A 19,567-nucleotide genomic window follows, 5' to 3' on the forward strand; every position below is an offset into this window, starting at 1 on the left:
TCCCTGCTCCTGCCAACCTAGCAGGTTGAAAGCACGTCAAAGTGCAAGTAGATAAATAGGTACCGCTCCGGCGGGAAGGTAAACGGCGTTTCCGTGCGCTGCTTTGGTTTGCCAGAAGTGGCTTAGTCATGCTGGCCACATGACCTGGAAGCTGTACGCTGGCTCCCTCAGCCAACAAAGCGAGATGAGCGCCGCAACCCCAGAGTCGGCCACGACTGGACCTAATGGTCAGGGGTCCCTTTATCTTTACCTTTTACCTCCTTCCTACAGTGGCCAGGGCATAAGCAGGGCATGAGCATAGCCCTCTCCCACTATTCTTTCCCAGCATACTGCTTCTGATCATAGAGGCAGTGTATAGCCAGCATTACTAATAGCTCATGGCTCCCTTACATCCATCCTGTTGAGTAACCTGTGATCTAAAACGCTGCAGAGGAAACCAACAGCACAGGTAGGCCTTCTGCACCATGAGTTAAGCCCAGAGGCCATGAACTGCTATACAGATGTGCTGCAGACACACTGGAGTAGGCCAAAGAGTCTGCATGCTCCAACGTGTCACTGCTCCCAAGAAATATTCACATGTGCTTTACCCCTTGAAGCCAATCAGGCCACGTGGATCTAGGCAAATCCACCACTTCAAATTCTATATTTGTTGAGGGTTTGACTTACCCACTATTGATAGAATTACGACGACAAAATCAAAAATGTTCCACCCGTTGGTGAAATAGTAGTGCCTCAGAGCCACCATTTTTAATATGCACTCTGCAGTGAAGATGGCAACAAAGACCATGTTGATTTTGTAAAGGATGTTCACTTTTTCCGGGCTCTGATCATCCGTTTCCACCATCATGGTGACCATGTTGAGGCAGATGAGGAGCATGATGCAGACATCAAAGGCTTGATTCAAGACAGCATCAAAAATGAAGCCTTGATACTTGTTCTGGAAGATATTAGAAAGACACGTTAGATCAGTGGTTCCCAAAGTGGATGGTATGGCATGGTGTGTGGGGGTTACCTAGGGGATTACCAAGAGATAAGGGAGTGGCGGGGGGAGGGGCAGGTGGTGCTGGAGGTACAAATGACTATCAGACTTCAAAAAGCTAATATCCCTGAATCAAGCTCATCAGTTAAACTGAATAGTTTTGATTGGATTTTGAATAAATCTGCAATTAACTGTTACTGTTTTGAATTTTATTGTGTCATTATTAGTGAGTCGTGCAAACCACTACTCTGAATAATGCTTTTTTTATAGGGTACGGGGCAGTGGGGATGAGCTTATGCAAACTACTGCAATAGATCAAAGCAGCCGACTCAGATAGCACCATATGTTTGCACCTATTTGGGCCTGAAATGGAACTTGTATGCAGTTTGGGTGTTCAGCAGTGGCCAGCAGGGAGGGCCGCCTATGCACACAGTGGTGGGCTCCTGACAACAGTATAACTGGCAAGTCCAGGGACTGTGCAGGGTCAGGGTTGAGTGGCAGGGACATCAGGCAGTTTGGGAGCCCTGGTGGAGCCAGTTCAGCGCTTCTGCTGCTGTTCCTTCCTTCCCCACCCGCTCTCTGTTCTGGTACATGGTAGTGGTGCCCCTGCCATGAGGCCACGTCTGCAGTACCACCCCTCCTTGTCACCAGCTCCTGTAAGTGTTCACACTTGCACAGCACCATATGAAAGTGTGGCAGTGGTCAGGAGGACTGTGGTCCTAGCAGCTGCCTCAAATATTTGTTTGTTGAAGCAGTTGTTGGCCCCAGAGGTGGCAAGTCACAGGGTGGACAACCCTACCATGCAATTTGAAAATAATAATAATGATAATAATACCCCACCCATCTGGCTGGGCCTCCCCAGCCACTCTGGGCGGCCCACAGCACATATAAAACATCCAACATTAAAAACTTCCGAGTACAGGGCTGCCTTCAAATGTCTTCTACAAGTTATATACTTCTTTATCTCCTTGACTTCTGAAGGGAGGGTGTTCCACAGGGCGGGTGCCACTACCAAGAAGGCCCTCTGCCTGGTTCCCTGTACCTTTGTTTCTTGCAGTGAGGGAACCACCAGAAGACACTCAGAGGGGGACCGCAGTGTTGGTCCAAAGCATACTTTGGAATGGAAGTATAGCATCATGTTTTTAGGTGACAGAGTGCCCTATCCCAAACACTTTCCATTCAATTCAATGGGAAAACTCCAAAATATTTTTAATAGAGCTCAATTGACAAACTTTATTTTTCTTGATTGGTGCTATAAACCTCTCTAGAAATATGACAGGATGCTTGTGTAACAAATATGTGTAATATATAAATAACTACAATGGATACGATTCTGGTGGACATTTTTCTGAAGGGGTCAGTTGGTATCAGCTAAAGAAATCCACAGAATGCCTCACCACTGGCCGTGGGATGGGTTTTTGGGGTTTCTTGGATCCCAGTTTTTTCATGGCATTGTAGTATTTTTTCTGTTCCTCCGTCATAAAGATGTCTTGTCCACCTAAGTATAGGGAGATAAAACTAACATTAATTTGGATGGCAGAAATGGCTGTTTGTGGAAAGCAAAACCATTTTTAATGACTGAAGGTCTCCATTTCCTTCCCTTCCTTCCCCTCCATTCTTGGTAGCAATCATTAAGCTATCTAATTATATTTCAGTAAGAATTGAAACTGTGCGTAGGTATCCCAAAGAAAGTTTGTTAATCATTTTTACTGAGATATTGATCCTACCAAAATTCAACAGCTCCATGGAATTGGAAGAAGTGCTATCTGCCTTATCAGTTATCAGCCAGCAGATGACCATGAAATTCCACGAGAAATATCACCAGAGGGGTTAGTCTGTGACTAAATCACACTTCCCAGAGCAATACATAAACTCAAGTTCAGCTCTCCTTCAAGATGCAAACTTCTCTAAATTTTGAAATGCAGTTCTCCAGCCCCCAAAATGGGTGTATGAGAAGGAAGTGCACATAAAAAGGCACATTATTGGTGAAAATAATACACAAAAACTCATTGTGTTAAGGGAAATATTGCCGGAAGGCTAAATTAAATACAAAATTAGGAGATTGTTGCTGGCATCCATTAGTCGCAAGAGAAAATGGTGTGCGCCTCTGGGGTGAAGTCAAACTGTTGCATCAGCAGCACTGAAGTGACTGCTCTGAAGCACAAGCCTGGGCGGCGTGTATGGAGGACCTGGGCTGCCCAGATGACAAGACCCCTCTCTCGGCCGTGTTGGTGTGGTCCAAAGGAAAGCCGAGCAAGACGTTTGACACCAGCTTGGCTGTAGGAAATGCCAGAAGGAGATATAGAAGACGCCATCTAAGCATCTTAGGGACTCCACTCCAGATTTGTATTGGGTTTACTCCTTAGCCTTTTCATCTCCTGAATACATCCCACAAGGCAGCAGAGGTTTAAGATAAGAGTTTTTCTCCTATAAGTGCAGGGTAGGGACCACAGAAGGAAGGATGTGTCCCCCACCAGATCTACCACCCCTCCCCTAACACCCCATACGCCCCACATTAGGAGAAATGAATGGTAAAAGGCTGATGAATTTTCATGAGGACTTGACGGGGGCGGTATGGAAATTGCAAACATATGGGAAATTTGGTGAACTGAATGTTAGACTAGAAAGCAGAAAGGGAGAGAAACCAAAACTGACAGATTCATTCCTCCATCCTAAGCGGAGGAACTGATTATTGGGCCAGCATTTTTTAGAACCAGATTAGAATTCATTGTTTTTCAGCAGTGATTTATTTATTGCACTTATATGCACCTGTTCCCCAAGGAGATCAGGGTAGTATGGCTTGGACGATGTACTGGCCACAAGATTTCCATGTTTATTTCAATTTTGGAATAGCTACATACAATTAGCTGAGTGCTTGATTACATTTCCTCCATCCTTTCATTGTTACCGTTTTGCACAATGGAAGCAATTATATAACCTCTTTCCTTTCCTTTTTTTGCGGTCCTCTTTGGTCATTTGTGCAAACTTCAGGAGATGCTGCTCACTGACTTTGTCTTTTCCCTTCTGAGTATTTTGTTTGGGACTAGGTGCATCACAACATACTGACCAGCAGTTGAATGAAAACAGGTGACAGGAGGGAGGAGCCCACAGCTCAATGGCAGAACATTTGCACTGCACACAGAAGGTGCCCTCAGGTTCAATCTCTGGTATCTCTAGCTAGAAGGATCAGGGAGGAGGAGACAGCTCTGGAGAGCCATGGCTGGTTGAAGTAGACCATCATGGGCTGAATGAACAACTACTCTGCCCTCTAAGAATTAACCAGATCACAAGGGGGAGGGGGGACTCTACCCAGTCACTGTCCTGGCAGTCTTGCACCATTGCACACTCAGGTCCTGCTTTCAGGCTTCTCATAATGGGCACCTGGTTGGCCAATGTAAGAAGGGGATGCTTGACTAGATGGATCATTGGCCTGACCCAGCTGCAGGGCTCTTGTGTCTTCCAGACGGAGGTCTACCTGCTACTTGATGCTTCTAACTAGAGACGGCAGGGATTGGCTATTGGGCAAAGTCTGTGGTCCACCACTGAGCTATGAACATCCCTGCCCCCCTTCCACAACTCGCGGCTGCCTGGCCGACAAGGTGTTACTTATCTTTTTCTTTTGCTGATTGAAATTGTCAATGATAACACCGATGAAGAGATTCAGAGTGAAGAAGGAGCCAAAGATGATAAAGATCACAAAGTAGAGGTACATGTACAAGTTATATTCCCAGACGGGCTGCTCCTCACGCTGCAAAAAAAAAAAAAAAGCAACATGGAGAAAACAAAGAAAGGGTGATGAATGTCCACTGGCATCCTAAACTAAAACCAAGGTGTGCGTTTCCTCCTTTGAAATGCACAACACATTCTATGCAGCTCAGAGAAAGTATTTGGCTGCTAGGTGGATACCAAGCCTCACCTACGGCATAGCCTATGACATCTGAAAAGAATTACTTTAAAAACTTTTTTTTCAGATGACAGTATTTGCTCATCATGAATGTCTCGACCTTCAGTTGGGAGTTGGTGGAGTGCCCGAGCCAGTAGGCACGACTATCTCCACATGAAGAGTGTATGAACTGTGTGAACTGAGTTTTAATTACGTTAGCTTGATGGCTATTTCTTCCGATGCGGCTAATTGCATTTAATGTGTCTCTTCTGTTAAAAAAGGAGTAAATGGCTAAAACAGTCCAAATTTCAAGGCTCACTATATTTTTGCAAGATCTTTTTATCCATTATCAAGGGAGGGACTTTGGTGTTTCTAGTTGCCAATTAAAGCATGATTAAGTAGTAAACTAAATAACACACATCATCAAAAAAAAACTAGTATAAGAAGAAAACTCCAAATTGATGCTAAAACATGAGCAGAAGTGAGAATGATTCACTGGAAAAATCTTCTGCCCAAGCCTCATCAATGAGCGTCACTCACGAAGCTCTCCTTTTAGTACATTGTAGGGTGCTCAGCGCCTAGGGCTTGCCGATCGAAAGGTCGGTGGTTCGAATCCCCGCGGCGGGGTGCGCTCCCGCTGCTCGGTCCCAGCGCCTGCCAACCTAGCAGTTCGAAAGCACCCCCGGGGGCAAGTAGATAAATAGGTACCGCTTACCAGCGGGAAGGTAAACGGCGTTCCGTGTGCGGCTCTGGCTCGCCAGAGCAGCGTTGTCACGCTGGCCACGTGACCTGGAAGTGTCTCCGGACAGCGCTGGCCCCCGGCCAATAGATGTGAGATGGGCGCACAAACCCCAGAGTCTGTCAAGACTGGCCCGTTCGGGCAGGGGTACCTTTACCTTTACCTAGGGTGCTCAGAATGAGTCACCTTGGCTTTTCTGTGCAGCTCCCATTTATTTTGATGGGGGCTTTGCAGGAGAACTTCCCAGTAGATTGTGTACATTACCGGCAAGCAGGAGACACTGGTTCAAACACCATACAAAGAAATAAAATAATGCAAGACGTTAGTAGACCAAAGTCCTTTATCTGAGCAGCCCACCTCTCGTGAATCCACCGCAGCATACATAATTTCCATCCAACCTTTAAAAGTTGCCTAGGAAAAAGAAAAGCAATGCATGTAATTAAGACAATCATAATATGCATTTGCGTTAATGGTTACTTTATAGCTTTGTACCTTACTTGCACTATTATGTGGGGAAAAATATTTTTCACTGTTAATACAATAAAAAAACCAAACCGCCCCATGAATTTTGGCTTATGTAAAGGAACAGAGTTAGCTGTTGAGCAGGTTCTATTATGGGGGACGCTTGTTTAATGACTGAAAGCAAGCTTTTAATTTAACAGGCAGCGGCTTAGATCCTAAGACAAGTTAGCTCAAGAAAGTTCACAGAAGGCTGCCGTCCTCTTCTCGCTGCCCCACTGAACAGCCATGGTGTGGGTCAGAGGCAGCACTGTGCTTGCTGGGACCGGGTGGGGTGGCAGTGGGATGCATTCTGGGGTAATCACCTGTGATCGGAAACACTGGTCTGTGTGTGATAGGGAGAAGGGAGGAAACAGGAGAGGCAGTCTGCTTCGCCCTAAGTAGCACCCTGGTTGTGATGGCACACATACTTCTTACCTGTGTGGCTGATGTCCATTGGTATTGGTAGGTGAGAGGGCTGGGAGGCCAACAGTAGGGGGCGCTAGAGCCAATGACAGGCAGAGCCAACCAGTCCTAGTTTTGTCATCCATCCCCCCATCCCTGCTGAGTTGCGCAAGGGAAACACTGAAACTAAGGAGGAGAAGGAGGGTGACAGGTAGTGACAGCCCCTGGACTGGATGCAAGTGAGAAGGCAGGGCAGGTGAAAGCTAGTTGGAGGTGCATCGCCTCATTTCCTCTAATGCACCAGCCTCCCTCAGTAAGACCCGAGTGTGCTTTTTGGAGCCGACATTCATAATATGAAAAAGGAGGGTTGAGAGGCCTCTACCCACCCTGGAAGAATGGCAGATGAAGGTGATGGACTATATGGAATTGGCGGAAATGACTAGCAGAATCCGAGACCAGGGAGAAGAGTCGGTGGAAGAAGACTGGAAAAAGTTTAAAGACTATTTACAGAGATAACGCAAAATTAATGAATGTTAGAATGATGTTGGATAGAAATTAAGTGGTTTTTAGCTGTAATATTATAAGGGAATGTGAAAAATGGATTATTAATAGTTAAAAATTTAATGTCACAATATTTTAAGATTAAAGACCTGGATAAACAAAGAGGGGAAGGATTTGCTGAACTAACAAACTGAATTGGAATACAAAAAAGGGAGGCGCGAGGAGGTCCGGGAAACAAGCAAATGAAAGATAAGTAACGGAAAGATTGAGTTGTTTTTAACTACTTTTATTTTGTATTTTTCTTTTTTCATTTTGTAATATTTTGAAAATCTTAATAAATATCTTTTTTAAAAAAGAGAGAGAGGCCTGAGGCGATACAGCAGCTTGTTTCACTGAAACAAATGATGATTTAATCCTGTACTATTGATCCCTTTTGCAGGTGGTTGAATCCTTGCTTCCCAATGTTTCCGTAATCCTGCGGGTGGCAACCTGAGCCTCTTCTAGTCCCTTCCCACTTAAAAGCCGGCTCTCTTGCCCAAAAGAGGTTAGGAGGAGGAGAAACAGGTTGAACTGCCTGCTCTGTGGAGCACTCACTCTCCAAATTGCTCTAATCTTTCCTCACAGCTCTCTCCCATTGGCAAAGCAATCTTCCATCTCTGCATGGCATTCCCCTCTGGGGGCATGATTTGGCCAAGATTCCAGCTGGACTATAAACGGGGCGTTTAGCATTGGAAAAAGAAAGAACCCGACAATTTCTGAACTTCACAATTGCAGTTCATGAGCTGATCTGGATGGTAATAAGGCATTGTTGGATGCCAGAGCTGTCAATTATAAAGCTGTTTTGTCCCATCCAGCTCCCCTCCCCTTCTCTCCCCCCCCAAACTCCTGAGGAGCCTAGTAGTAAGATAATCTAGAGCTCAGTTAGGCTTCTGGAATCCTTCGCAAGACACTTCTGCAAAGAAGTGGTGATATCGTGAAAGGCAGGGGTGGGAAACGTAACTGGGAGGGAAATAAAATTACGGGGGAATTAGTAACCACTTACAGACCAGATCTGAAGGTGGTAAGATCTTTATGGGAGTGTTGTGTGATATTGTCCTGCATGGCATAGGTCCAGCTAAAATACTGTCTGCTATTGAAATTAGTTATGGGCTGGTGTGTGTGTGTGTGTTGGGGTGAGACTTAACTGCTGATAAATCCATCTTGGGGTCATGCTTACAGCTGATGATTAGGCTATTGCATAGAAGGCATGTGCCATCAGACTGTGGCTAACTCTGAATCAAACTAAAACAAGACCAGATAAGCAACAGAGAAAGGCAGTGATCTCAAGTTTGTGCCTGAAAGGGGTCAAGTTATGCTTTGGCCCAGGAGGCCAATGGGCCAGCTATGGGAATGGGCAAGCCTAAATCACCCAATAGGGCTGGTGGTTGTACCTGCCTGTGTAGGAAGCAAACAACCCCCTTGTCTACTATGTATAATGTTAGCTCCACCACTTACCAAAGCTGGTTGCAAAACCTTAGATCTCAGCTATCTATAACTTTGATACAGCAAACTCAGCTCTTGTGAACTTTACCTCCAATGCCAATAACAGTGTTTGGGAAAGCTGAGAAATAGTATGGTCTGGGACTATGTCTGTCCCAGTGCAATGGGGAATACTTTCTGGCTCCTATGCACTGCAATCTGGTCTGGTCTCTTGCCTAACAGAGAGGCTGTAGCTCAGTGGTACAGCATCTGCTTTGCAGGCATGAGAGCCCAGCTCAACCTCTGGTCCCTTCATTAAAGCAGGGGTGGGGAGCCTTGGGCGCTGAACGTGGCCCCCTAGGCTTTTCTATCTGGCCCTTAGCACTCTTTCCAGACAGCACCTCCACTCCCTGGTGCCACACCTTCACCAGCCCTGCTCAGATGCTTTTGCAAAAACCTCTGATTTTTGCAAGATTATACTGTATAAAGGCAAGTGTCACATCTATTCCTCTGCCTGCTTTTGCCTCTGGCCTTCGCCTGCCACCACCACAGGGCCTCCAAGAGGCTTCTCCTGGGGGAAAGCAATCCCCAGTCTTAAGAAGCCCCCCCCCTTGAATAAAAGGATCTTCAAGCAGCAGAGCTAAGCAAGACCTATATGCCTAAGCAGCTGCCAGTTTGAGCACACAGTACTGGGCTACATGTCCCAGCCAATGGTCTGCGTCAGCATAAGGCAGCTTCATATGTCCACAGGAAGTTCTGCTCAGCCCCCTCTCTGACTTCTGGAATTTCATTAGGCATCATCACCCACACACTTTCGAAGCAACCCTGTCTCCTTGGAGGATGAAGAAGAAAGAAAGCCAACGTTTCCCAAGGAAGTTGAATGAACTGGGAGGGCTGAACCCAAAATGCTCTTTCCAATCTCTCCATCCTTTCTGCATCCTGTGAAGTGGGCAGGCGAGCAAGGAGATGAGTCGTTGTGCAGGGGGCTACATCATATAGAGAAGAACTTAGTGGCATGGTGACCATCAAGGGAGAAGAAGGATCAGGCCTGAATAACAGGTGCAAGGTTATACTCAGCCTGCAGTGCTGTATCACAGATACAAAGAACAACCATTCCTCACTTAGTCTACAAACACACCATGTATTTAAAGGACATTTGAAGCACATGACTTCCCCCAAAGAGTCCTAGTTTGCTTTTTATAGAGCAACAACTCCCAACCTGCTTTACAAACTACTGTATGCATGCAGCCTTGGTGAGGCTGGAGCATGTTCAAAAGACACAGACCATTGTATCCTGAGCATGTTTACATGGAAGTACAGTGGTGCCCCACAAGACGAATGCCTCGCAAGACGGAAAACTCGTTAGACGAAAGAGTTTTCCATTTTGGAGGTGCTTCGCAAAACGAATTTCCTATGGGCTTGCTTCGCAAGACGACAATGTCTTGCGAGTTCCTGCTGGTTTTTTCCCCTCCCCCCTTTTTCTAAGCCGCTAAGCCGCTTATCAGCTGATCCGATCAGCAGATAAGCCGCTAAAAGGCGCTAATAGCGCTAATCCGCTAATCCTTCAATGGGCTTGCTTCGCAAGACGAAAAAACTGCTAGACGAAGAGAATCACAGAACGGATTCTTTTCGTCTTGCGAGGCACCACTGTAAGTACTGCTGAGTTTAGTGAGACTCACCTCCTAAGAAGCAGAGCTTCCAACTAAACATTAGGAACAACCTTATGACGGTAGGAGCTGTTCAACAGTGGTATGGACTGCCGTAGGTGGTGGTGGACTCTGCCTCAGTTGAGGTTTATAAACAGAGCTTGGATGGCCACCTGGCAGTGATTATTTAGCTGCAATTCCTACTTTGGACTAGATGCCCTTATGGTCCCCTTCCAACCCTACAATTCTATGGTTCTGTGATAAGTGTGTGCAGGATTGCAGTGATAGCATGCATTAGACTGAATGCCGGGGGCAGACTGCTCCCCATCAAGAAGGCCCGTGGCCCCCCACAATTCCATCTAGTACTAATGGGGACACAAAATGGTGATCCATCGCAGGCCCTCCCAAATTCATGTGTCAAATTTTGCTTCCTCTTTTGTTTTAGAGTGCTCTTTGCTATTTTAAGTCCCCTGTCTGAATATTACTAATTGCAAGTAGGGAAAAACAAACAAAAAGGTTGGCTCTCAAATTGTGCAGAGTCTAGAAATATTTGGTGCGTCATGACATCGATCTATGAAATGCCCTAGTAAATTTAGCGGAAAGTTAGAAACTGCAACACAGCACACAATGCTCTCTCTTTTTTTTCAAAAGAGACTGTTTCTATCGGTATAAAAAGCCACACATTTGCAAGCTTTGCTTTCAGGGTAGAAACAGGAAAAAGCAGGGATATATTTGCTCTGCAGTCTTCAACATGCAAGCTAATAAGCGCATCTGGTTCACCAGGTGTGAGCAGTGAAGACGGGGGCCTCCAATCTAATTCTCTCATCGGAAAGTAGGAACTCCCCTACTACACACATTCAGGCCTGGATTGACTCATCATTTCTGGATTCATAAATCAGGAAAAAGTGTAGAGGCTGAGTCTTGCTCCTTGAGTCATCTTCCCTCACCCTCTCTTCCATTTCTCCCATTACACACCATCTTCTCCACCAACTTCTGGTCTGCATTAAGCCATAGTGCCCCATTATGCCCAAACTGGGGGACACTGGCTTAACACTGGCTAACAAAGTAGGAAGTAAGTCAGGCTGTGATCTGAATGCTCAGAGATGTCTGGAAGGGCACAACAGCTTCCAGCATAGGCTCATCAACATTCTTTGCTCAGTGTTCTCTGAAGAGTGCAAAGGTCATATAAGAACAAAGCATGTAAAAAACTTGGGGAGGCATTTGAACTGGTAGTGGAACAGGTGGTGACATATTTGCCTTAAACCACCTTCCCTCCACCAAATTAAGAAACGACTTGCACCACTTTTCTCCCGACCCTGACTAGCCATCTCAGTCCTGGACCAGTGTCTGACTGTACTCATGAACTATTTATTTATTAATACCAGATATTTACTAGTTGCATTCCACGGCCAAGCCATCATGGCACAGCGGCACACAAAGAGGGATAAAAACAACAGACGCTTAAATAAGCAGAATATGAAGCATTTTGCGGATACGGAGAAATAGATGCCTGATTCTGATATGCTAAGCTCTCTTATGCAATAGTAAAAATATTTTAAGACTCTCTTGAATGCCTGAAGAGGCTGAGTGAATATTAAACGGAAGAGAGTTAGTTCCATAACAACAACAACAACATTATTTATATCCTGCCCATCTAGCTGGGTTTCCCCGGCCACCACCAAGCAGGACCACCACCAAGAAGGCTCTGTCTCATGTGCTCTCCAACCTATCTGATGGGAGTTGTACTCCAGAACATCTGAGCCAGGTGGAACAATGGACAGATATGATACAAGGCAGATTCCTGTGTGCTGAAGGTCACTAGCTGAGAAGGCCTTTTCCTCCCCCTTAAAGGGGTTAGATAAAAGCACATTGGAGAAGTCTATCCACAACCATTAGCCAAATTAGGGAAACCAAACCTCCATGATCAGCAGCGCTATAGCTCTCTGTTCCTGCTGATGGGGACACATAACAGGGATTGGCTATCTTCATCTGGCTGGTTATTGATTTAGAGAACTTGTTTGAGGGGAGAAATGTCCTGGATCCGCAGTAGTGCAAGTGGAAACTCAGTTACGTGACTTTCCCTGACCACTGCAACCTCTTGCACCCACTGGAAAGCTATTTCATTATGGGATGTCATCTATGAAGAGCAACCACTCACACGAGCCCCTCCCCCATTCTCTCTGCTGACTTCCACCTCCCTCTGCAGTCTTCCTTTGGGGAAGGGATGTAGCTCATGCTTTGCCTGCAGAAGGTCCCAGGTTCAACCCTAGCATCTCCAGGTATGGCTGGGATAGAGACCCTTAGCCTGAAATTCTGGAGAGCCACTACCACTCACTGTAAGCCAACAGCCTGACTCTGGATGAAGGAGCTTCCTATGTACAACTCATGCTATTCCAGAGGGTCCCTCAGATCTCGGGAATCATTGGGGGGGGCTGCAGTGGAGGTATGAGAAAAACCCTTCAAAAGATTTTCACTCAAGCTATTCTAGCCCACTCTTTCTTGGCTCAGATTTGTCTGAACTCTACTCTGGACACCCTATTTTCCACACTGTTTTATGATTTAGACTCCTTTATCGGATCAATGCTGTTGCCTCCTGTTTGAAGTTTATTAACTGTTATTGTATTGTTTGTGTTGAAGGATAAGCTTATAAATTCCTTAAATTAATTGATGCGCAACCCTACCCCAATAACAGGCATACTGGCATAACAACATGGAAGATTTAGACAGTTCATTGGTTAGATTAATCAGTTCAAACTGTTTCGACTGGCTAAATGGATTCCTCCAATTAATTGACCAACAGAACTATCTGTCTAAGCTTCAAGTGCCATACATGTTCTTAGAAAAGGCATTCCAGTAAGGATGGGGCGGAGAACCCGTGGTCCTCCAGATGTTGCTGGATAACAGCTACTACCATTCCTGACCACTGGCCATGTTGGCTGAAGCTCATGGGACTTCAACAACCCTTGGAGGGCTACAGGTTCTCCATCCCTGCTTCAGAACTATTGGGTTGCCCTCCCCAAAAGGCAAATTGATGCAAATTGATTCAATCACTCAATCATCTACAGATCATAATGTTCCAGTCATAATGTCTACTCCAGCTTCATTGAGTGCTAAAAATGTACCTTGCCTGTGGTTATTGCCAAATAGGCTTGGGAGTGCCTGGTTCATCAAACAGTCTACATGATTATTGACTTGCTACTCTGTTAAGGCTGAAGATGGTCTTACAGTTTTGCTTTGCTGTATTATACATTTGACCATTTGTGAACCACTCTGTGCGGGGGTGTGTGTGTTTAAATTAAGAGGGATGTATAAATGAATTTATTACTAAATAAATACATTGACTTAAGATTCCTTCGGTCAGTGTGACTGCCTAATAACAACATGAATAAGTAGTAGTGAACTTACCACCTGCAGCAGAGCCAGGTAGCCTGCGCCAACATTATCAAAGTTGACCCTCACTTTTGTCCAGTACAGCTCTCCAGTCTCATTCAAGTTTTGGCAATCGCTCTTGTTGTTGACCAATGTTTGGTTCATAGGGTCATCACCTATCGTGTTGTTAATGCATTTCCCAAACTTCCCAGAAAACAAGTTGACTCCCATGATGCTGAAGATGAGCCAGAAGATAAGGCAGACAAGCAGGACGTTCATGATAGAAGGGATGGCGCCTACCAAAGCATTGACCACCACCTTCGATGAATGAGAAGAAAGAGCACAGTTATTGCAGGGGTTCTGCTTTAAGTCACAACTCCAAAGTTGCTACTCTACACCCACTAACCTGAGTTAGGCTGGAACTCTTACAGAAAAGCAGAATGACATTCAATGTCTTTAGCAAGAACGATGTTAAACTAGTAGAATACGTTTCAATGGATTCATCTAGGATCCTTCAACCGAGGAACATCTAAACTGTCTACGTATGATGAAGTCACTGAACACAGCCTAGTAAAGACTAGGTAACACAATGCCCATAATACTGAGTGTACAATGTGTTGGCTGCTTTTGATGACTGATGGAAAATCAAGTTGCCAGCTCCTGACCCAGGGACACCCATGCTTCTTAACAGCTCCAAGGAAACGAGAAATTACTCAGAAGCGCAACAGGAGTTCTGCTTCCTACAGCTGAGTGGGGAAAATGGCCAACTGCAGTGCCAGAATGCAAGCCACGGTACCCATACGTACAGTGTTTGGATGAGCTGGAGCAGACAGAGCAATAGTGAAGTCTCTGGTTCAAGGCTGAACTACAGCTGGTGCCAAATGCGGCCTGCTTCCTAGTTTATTCAGCTAGTCAGAAGCATGTTACTTTATACACGGTTATCAAGCTGCAACCCTATACATACTTACTTGGGAGTAAATCCCATTGAACTCAATCAGACTTACTTCTAAGTGGACATGTATAGGATTCACAAGTCCTTTGGATAGATTGGCTATTTAAAAAAATATTTATTGTCAGCTACCTCCTGGTTAGTAGTGTGCTGAGTAGCATTGGTCCTCAAAGGTCTAAGATGGAGCAGCCACCCTCCAGGTGTTTTTTAGACTAATTAATGAAATGATATAAGTCCATAATGGCGTACTACCATCATAAGTAGCCCAATTTACATAACTGCTTAAACTAGTTCATTGTGGCTGAAGGCGAGACTCATAATCCAAACCTTAACATAATCTTCAACTGGGACAGTATTGTTCCTCAAAGGTCTACAACAGGGATAGCCAACATGGCTCTCTACAGATAATGTTGGAACTCCAATTCCCATTGGCCCCAGCCATATTGACCAATGGCCAGGGATGCTGGGACCTGTAGTCCAACATCACCATATCAATGACTCTCGATCTAGAAGTTACATATAATCTGGGCTGGAGGCCAAGACACCACTGATTAGAAAACAAAGACATGCTGGAAGGCTCGTGGTAATAGCCATGGCCTATACATTCTATCCAGTCAGTGTTCCAAGTCCTGTGGCAGAGGAACAGACCCCTATACGCACCTTGCACCTAAAACAGCCTTCCACTACCCTCAAAACGTTACTGGACTCCAATTCCCATCAGCCCCCAGCCAGCATAGCCAATGGAAAGGGATGATGAGAACTGTAGTTCAAAACATTTGGAATGCACCAGGATGGGGAAGGCTGACTTAAAGCAATAGGTGAGATGGATACACATGGTGCTGATTTGCACAATCTTTCCCCCTTTTTGTAAGAGGAACGATTTAGTCACCAGCTTCTATTTCACATATTACTTGAAATGCAAGATGGGGAAAAGGGATGCATCCCTGTCCCTCCAGTCCTAATTTAGAGTTGGATTGCCATCCTGTAAGTGGGCCAACTGGGTCTGCCACTATTTAACCCTTGCTTTCATTTCCCCGGTACACAGTATATTGCCACCTCCCGCATCTTATTATCTACAAAAATCTACATTTTTTCATGGACTGTAAAGAGGACTATAAGCAACACAACATGTTTAATCGGGCATGCAAAATAATACTGTACAATTAAGGTTATGATAATGTACGATCCGGCCCAAAGACCAATGATGTCAGGGAGAATGATGCCGATTGACTTTTGGAAAGGTTTGGGACCAAATAAGACATAGATCAATCAAGATAATACCATCAAGGGAAGAAAAGTCACATTTGCAATATGGTTCCGAAGCAGCAAAAATGAATTATGTAGCAAACACATAGTATCATCCCTGGCAGGAAACAGTATAATGGCAACATGCATTCCAATGGACAATATGACCATCAAATTACGGACACATCACTCAATGTTTTGAACCACCATATGTACAGTACAAAGGGTTTACATGCATGCAGAGCATTACATTGGGGCCCAGTCCAGCAAAAGGTAAGTCACGATCCAGCAGCAGAATGGAGCTTAGATGCATTAACTTAAGTTCTATTGATTTAAAACTGTGCTTGGTTCAGTCATGGCAAACTTTTGTTGGACTGTTTCCATCTTACTGAGACATATTAAAGGCTTGGAAAGTCTTCTGTAAATCTGGCATTAACACAGACACTGCCAACTCTTTGTCAAGACTGAAGTAGAGGAATGCAATAATTGGTCTACCCTTTGTGGCTTTCTCTGAATTTGAATCCTTCTAATTTTCCAAGAGCTCCTTACTTAACCTTCCTCTCCTTCTGCTTACATTTTGGAAACCGAGACAAAGTGGTAGTGAACTGGGGAGGGGATAACATTTTGAGTCATGTGTGGATTAAATTATGGGAAACATCACTTCTTGTCATCTAACAGGCCAGTGTCTGACTTTCTGACAAGCCCATAATATGACATTGATTTCACCATTAGTATTTGCAGTGTCTGTAAAGGAGAAAAAACAGAAGGAGGATCACAAGACTCTGTACATCAGAGGAAGGCGATTTGTTCTAGTGCACTGAAAAAAATACTAATGATGATGACTTAAAAAAAAAAGTATTTTAGAAATCAAGGATAGGGCAGTCATTTGTTTAAATTGTGAACAAACATTCTTCTTTTGTAAGGGGGGGAGGGAATGTGGCCCTCCAAATGTTGCCGGACTCCAAATCCCATCACCCACAGATCAACGGTCGGGGTGATGGGATTTGTAGTCTCAACAGCATCTGGAGAGTCTCAAGTTCCCATGTGTTGGTATAGAACATTAGTACTGACACTTGCAATGTAATAATTTGCTGGGACAACCCAATCAGATGGGCAGGATACAAATAAATTATTATTATTATTATTATTATTATTAACATTGGCTACCTCTCATTTAGTATTGCTGTATAAAGTTGTGCTGCTTATCCCTGGAAGGAAACAGGAGGGACTGCTGTGGGACAAAGGATTTCTATGGAAACAGGAGAGATGTGGTCATTGACTATCCTACAGGGAACTGGACTGTGTGTCAGGAATGTGGTGAAGGTGTGACGGGTGTGCAGTAATAATAATAATAATAATAATAATAATAATAATAATAATAATAATAATAATTTATACCCTGCCCTCCCCGGCCAGAGCCGGTCTCAGGGCGGCTAACACCAGTAAAATTACAATAAAAACATAATAGAAGGGAAAACACCCCCAATTAAAATACAGGTTAAAATACAATTTAAAATGCAGCCTCATTTTAAAAGTAGCCCATAGATCAAAACCATAAGGGGAGGGAAACATAAGGGTCAGACTGAGTCCAAACCAAAGGCCAGGCAGAACAGCTCTGTCTTGCAGGCCCTGAGGAAAGATGTCAAGACCTGCAGGGCCCTAGTCTCTTGTGACAGAGCGTTCCGCCAAGTCGGGGCCAGTACTGAAAAGGCCCTGGCCCTAGTTGAGACCAATCTAACCACCTTGAGACCTGGGACCTCCAAAGTGTTGTCATTTGTGGACCTTAAGGTCCTCCGCGGGGCATGCCAGGAGCACTTATGCGAGCACCTAAGCTCAATAAAATAGACAATAGCATCCATGAGAGTGCACATCTGTGTTGTGCTGACAACAGGGCCGGCCGGCCCATCAGGTGGACTGAGGCAGCCACCTTGGGCAGCAGAATCTCACAGACGCCATGGAAGCAAGGAGAAGTGGCAGCTTCCAGCAAGATCTGGCGACACTCTTTTTAGCCCTGTCTGGAGGTGCCAGAGATTAAAGTTGGCAAAGCATGCACTCTGCCACTGAGTCATGGCCTCTCCCTAATTAGCCTTAGGCTCTGTCCCTGTTGTATTCCCCTCTGGTTTCCTTTTGAAAGGAGGGCAGGGTAAAGATGTGCACAATTATAGTCTGCTTTTCTAAGTGTGTTTGCTAGCACTTCATTTCTTATGTGCCGAATTCAGATATGCAAAACTCCAAATGGCAGTTTGGCTCTCATTATGTGCTTTGCTTTTATTTTTCTGCAATATCTGCTCCCTTATCTATTTGGAAAATACAATCTCTGTACTGCTTTTATGTTTTGCAACTCTGATTATAGTCTCTCTGTACTTTTCGATTTTGCATTAATAAAAAGCTTAATGTAAAAAAACACAACCCAACTGTTTTAGAAAAAAAGTTAAAGAAGAGCAGAGGAGGGATGTGAACAATTAATCATAAAGCTCTCCTAAGATTCATTGTCATTTGTCATTCATGGCTGTTCCTTCATCATAAATCAGTCACTGTATTCCTGGCTCAAGAAAGAATTAGCCTTCATGGTAGCCTGGAAAGCAAGAGTAGTAGAACATTTTGTGCTCAACAGCAGTGTAGCCTGTGGTGGTTATGAGTGAAATCTATGCATGTGGATGTGTTTATATCTGCCCATCTTTTTCGCATGAAAACCAGCGGATAAAATACTTTGGGCTTGTCTGTCTAATGTCCAGAAACATTTCATTTAAGAGCTGCTTATAGTTTGTGCCTGCTCGTGCGTTTCTGTGATGTCTGTGGCATTTTTGTTGACCCAATTAACATTATTCAATTTAAAAGTACAGTTTGAACTTAATTCGTTCTGGAGGTCCGTTCTGAACCTGAAACCGTTCTTAACCTGAGGTACCACTTTAGCTAATGGGGCCTCCCGCTGCCACCGCCACACGATTTCTCTTCTCATCCTGAGGTAAAGTTCTTAACCCGAAATACTACTTCCGGGTTAGCAGAGTCTGTAACCTGAAGTGTTTGTAACCCGAGGTGTTTGTAACATGAGGTACCACTTTTTAAGAAAGCAGCTCCTGTTTGAATACTGGCGAAAACAAAATCTTTTATGCTGGCTGTGTGTGCGGTGAATGCAACCACACACATTTGGTCCTTGTTCAATGTCCCTCTGTGCCAACCCAGAACTACTGCGAATACATTGCATGACACACATGTGAGATTGTAAGACTTGAATTTCCAAATGAGGAACGCTGTGGGAAAAGGGACATGCACACATTCCAGACACAAGCATGCGGGTCAAGCGGGGTGGGGGTGCAAAAGGATCCACCAGGCCGTGCAATGCCCAGCCTTCTCTCTCCCTTCTCTCCTGTTGCCTCCTGAACACATCAAAGAAAGCTCATTCAGGTAACAAGACAAGGTACAAAAAACTTGGACACAAAAACATTTGGAGGGCAAAGCTACCCATGGCTACTCACTGTGTGCAGGGACACAAGACACAATAAGAGATTGAGTGTTGAGGGGGAGAGACTCATTTAATTTCATTGTACAATGACAATAAAGGTATTATTATTATTATTATTATTATTATTATTATTATTATTATTATTATTATCAGTTGCTGGGAATCACAAATAGGAAGGAGTGCTTTCAGGCTTCCCAGAGGCATCTAGCTGGCCAGTGTGAGAGCAGGATGGTGGACTAAAGAGACCTTTGGGCTCTTGGATGTCCCAGGGCAACAAAGTACAATTCTCTTTGACACCCATTGATGGCAGTAATTGGGCGTTTAGGAAAACGTAAGGTTATTACCATGACTCAGCGTGAATGGTGACTTGCAAATTTAAGAAAGCTTGTCCTTCTAGAGCAGCCGTTCTCAACCTGTGGGTCCCCAGATGTT

General features: G+C 44.7%; 1 protein-coding gene across 8 annotated transcripts in view; it reads right to left on the minus strand.

Moving 5' to 3' along the window:
* Positions 1–19,567, minus strand: part of SCN5A (sodium voltage-gated channel alpha subunit 5) — a 223,519-nt gene that overhangs the window by 2,491 nt on the left and 201,461 nt on the right. For 4 of the 8 annotated variants that reach the window (XM_082192123.1, XM_082192120.1, XM_082192119.1 and 1 more), the window contains 5 exons: positions 13,515–13,796; positions 5,959–6,012; positions 4,586–4,727; positions 2,377–2,477; positions 667–937 (listed from right to left, as the gene is read on the minus strand). In XM_082192123.1, the coding sequence (XP_082048249.1) occupies positions 667–937; positions 2,377–2,477; positions 4,586–4,727; positions 5,959–6,012; positions 13,515–13,796 (850 nt within the window). Of the gene's footprint in view, positions 1–666; positions 938–2,376; positions 2,482–4,585; positions 4,728–5,958; positions 6,013–13,514; positions 13,797–19,567 lie in introns of all 8 variants that reach the window. The other 4 variants (XM_082192121.1, XM_082192122.1, XM_082192118.1 and 1 more) reach the window with 1 other exon arrangement.

The sequence above is a fragment of the Podarcis vaucheri genome (genome assembly GCF_965113315.1).
Source record: "Podarcis vaucheri genome assembly, chromosome: 12".
NCBI lineage: Eukaryota > Metazoa > Chordata > Lepidosauria > Squamata > Lacertidae > Podarcis > Podarcis vaucheri.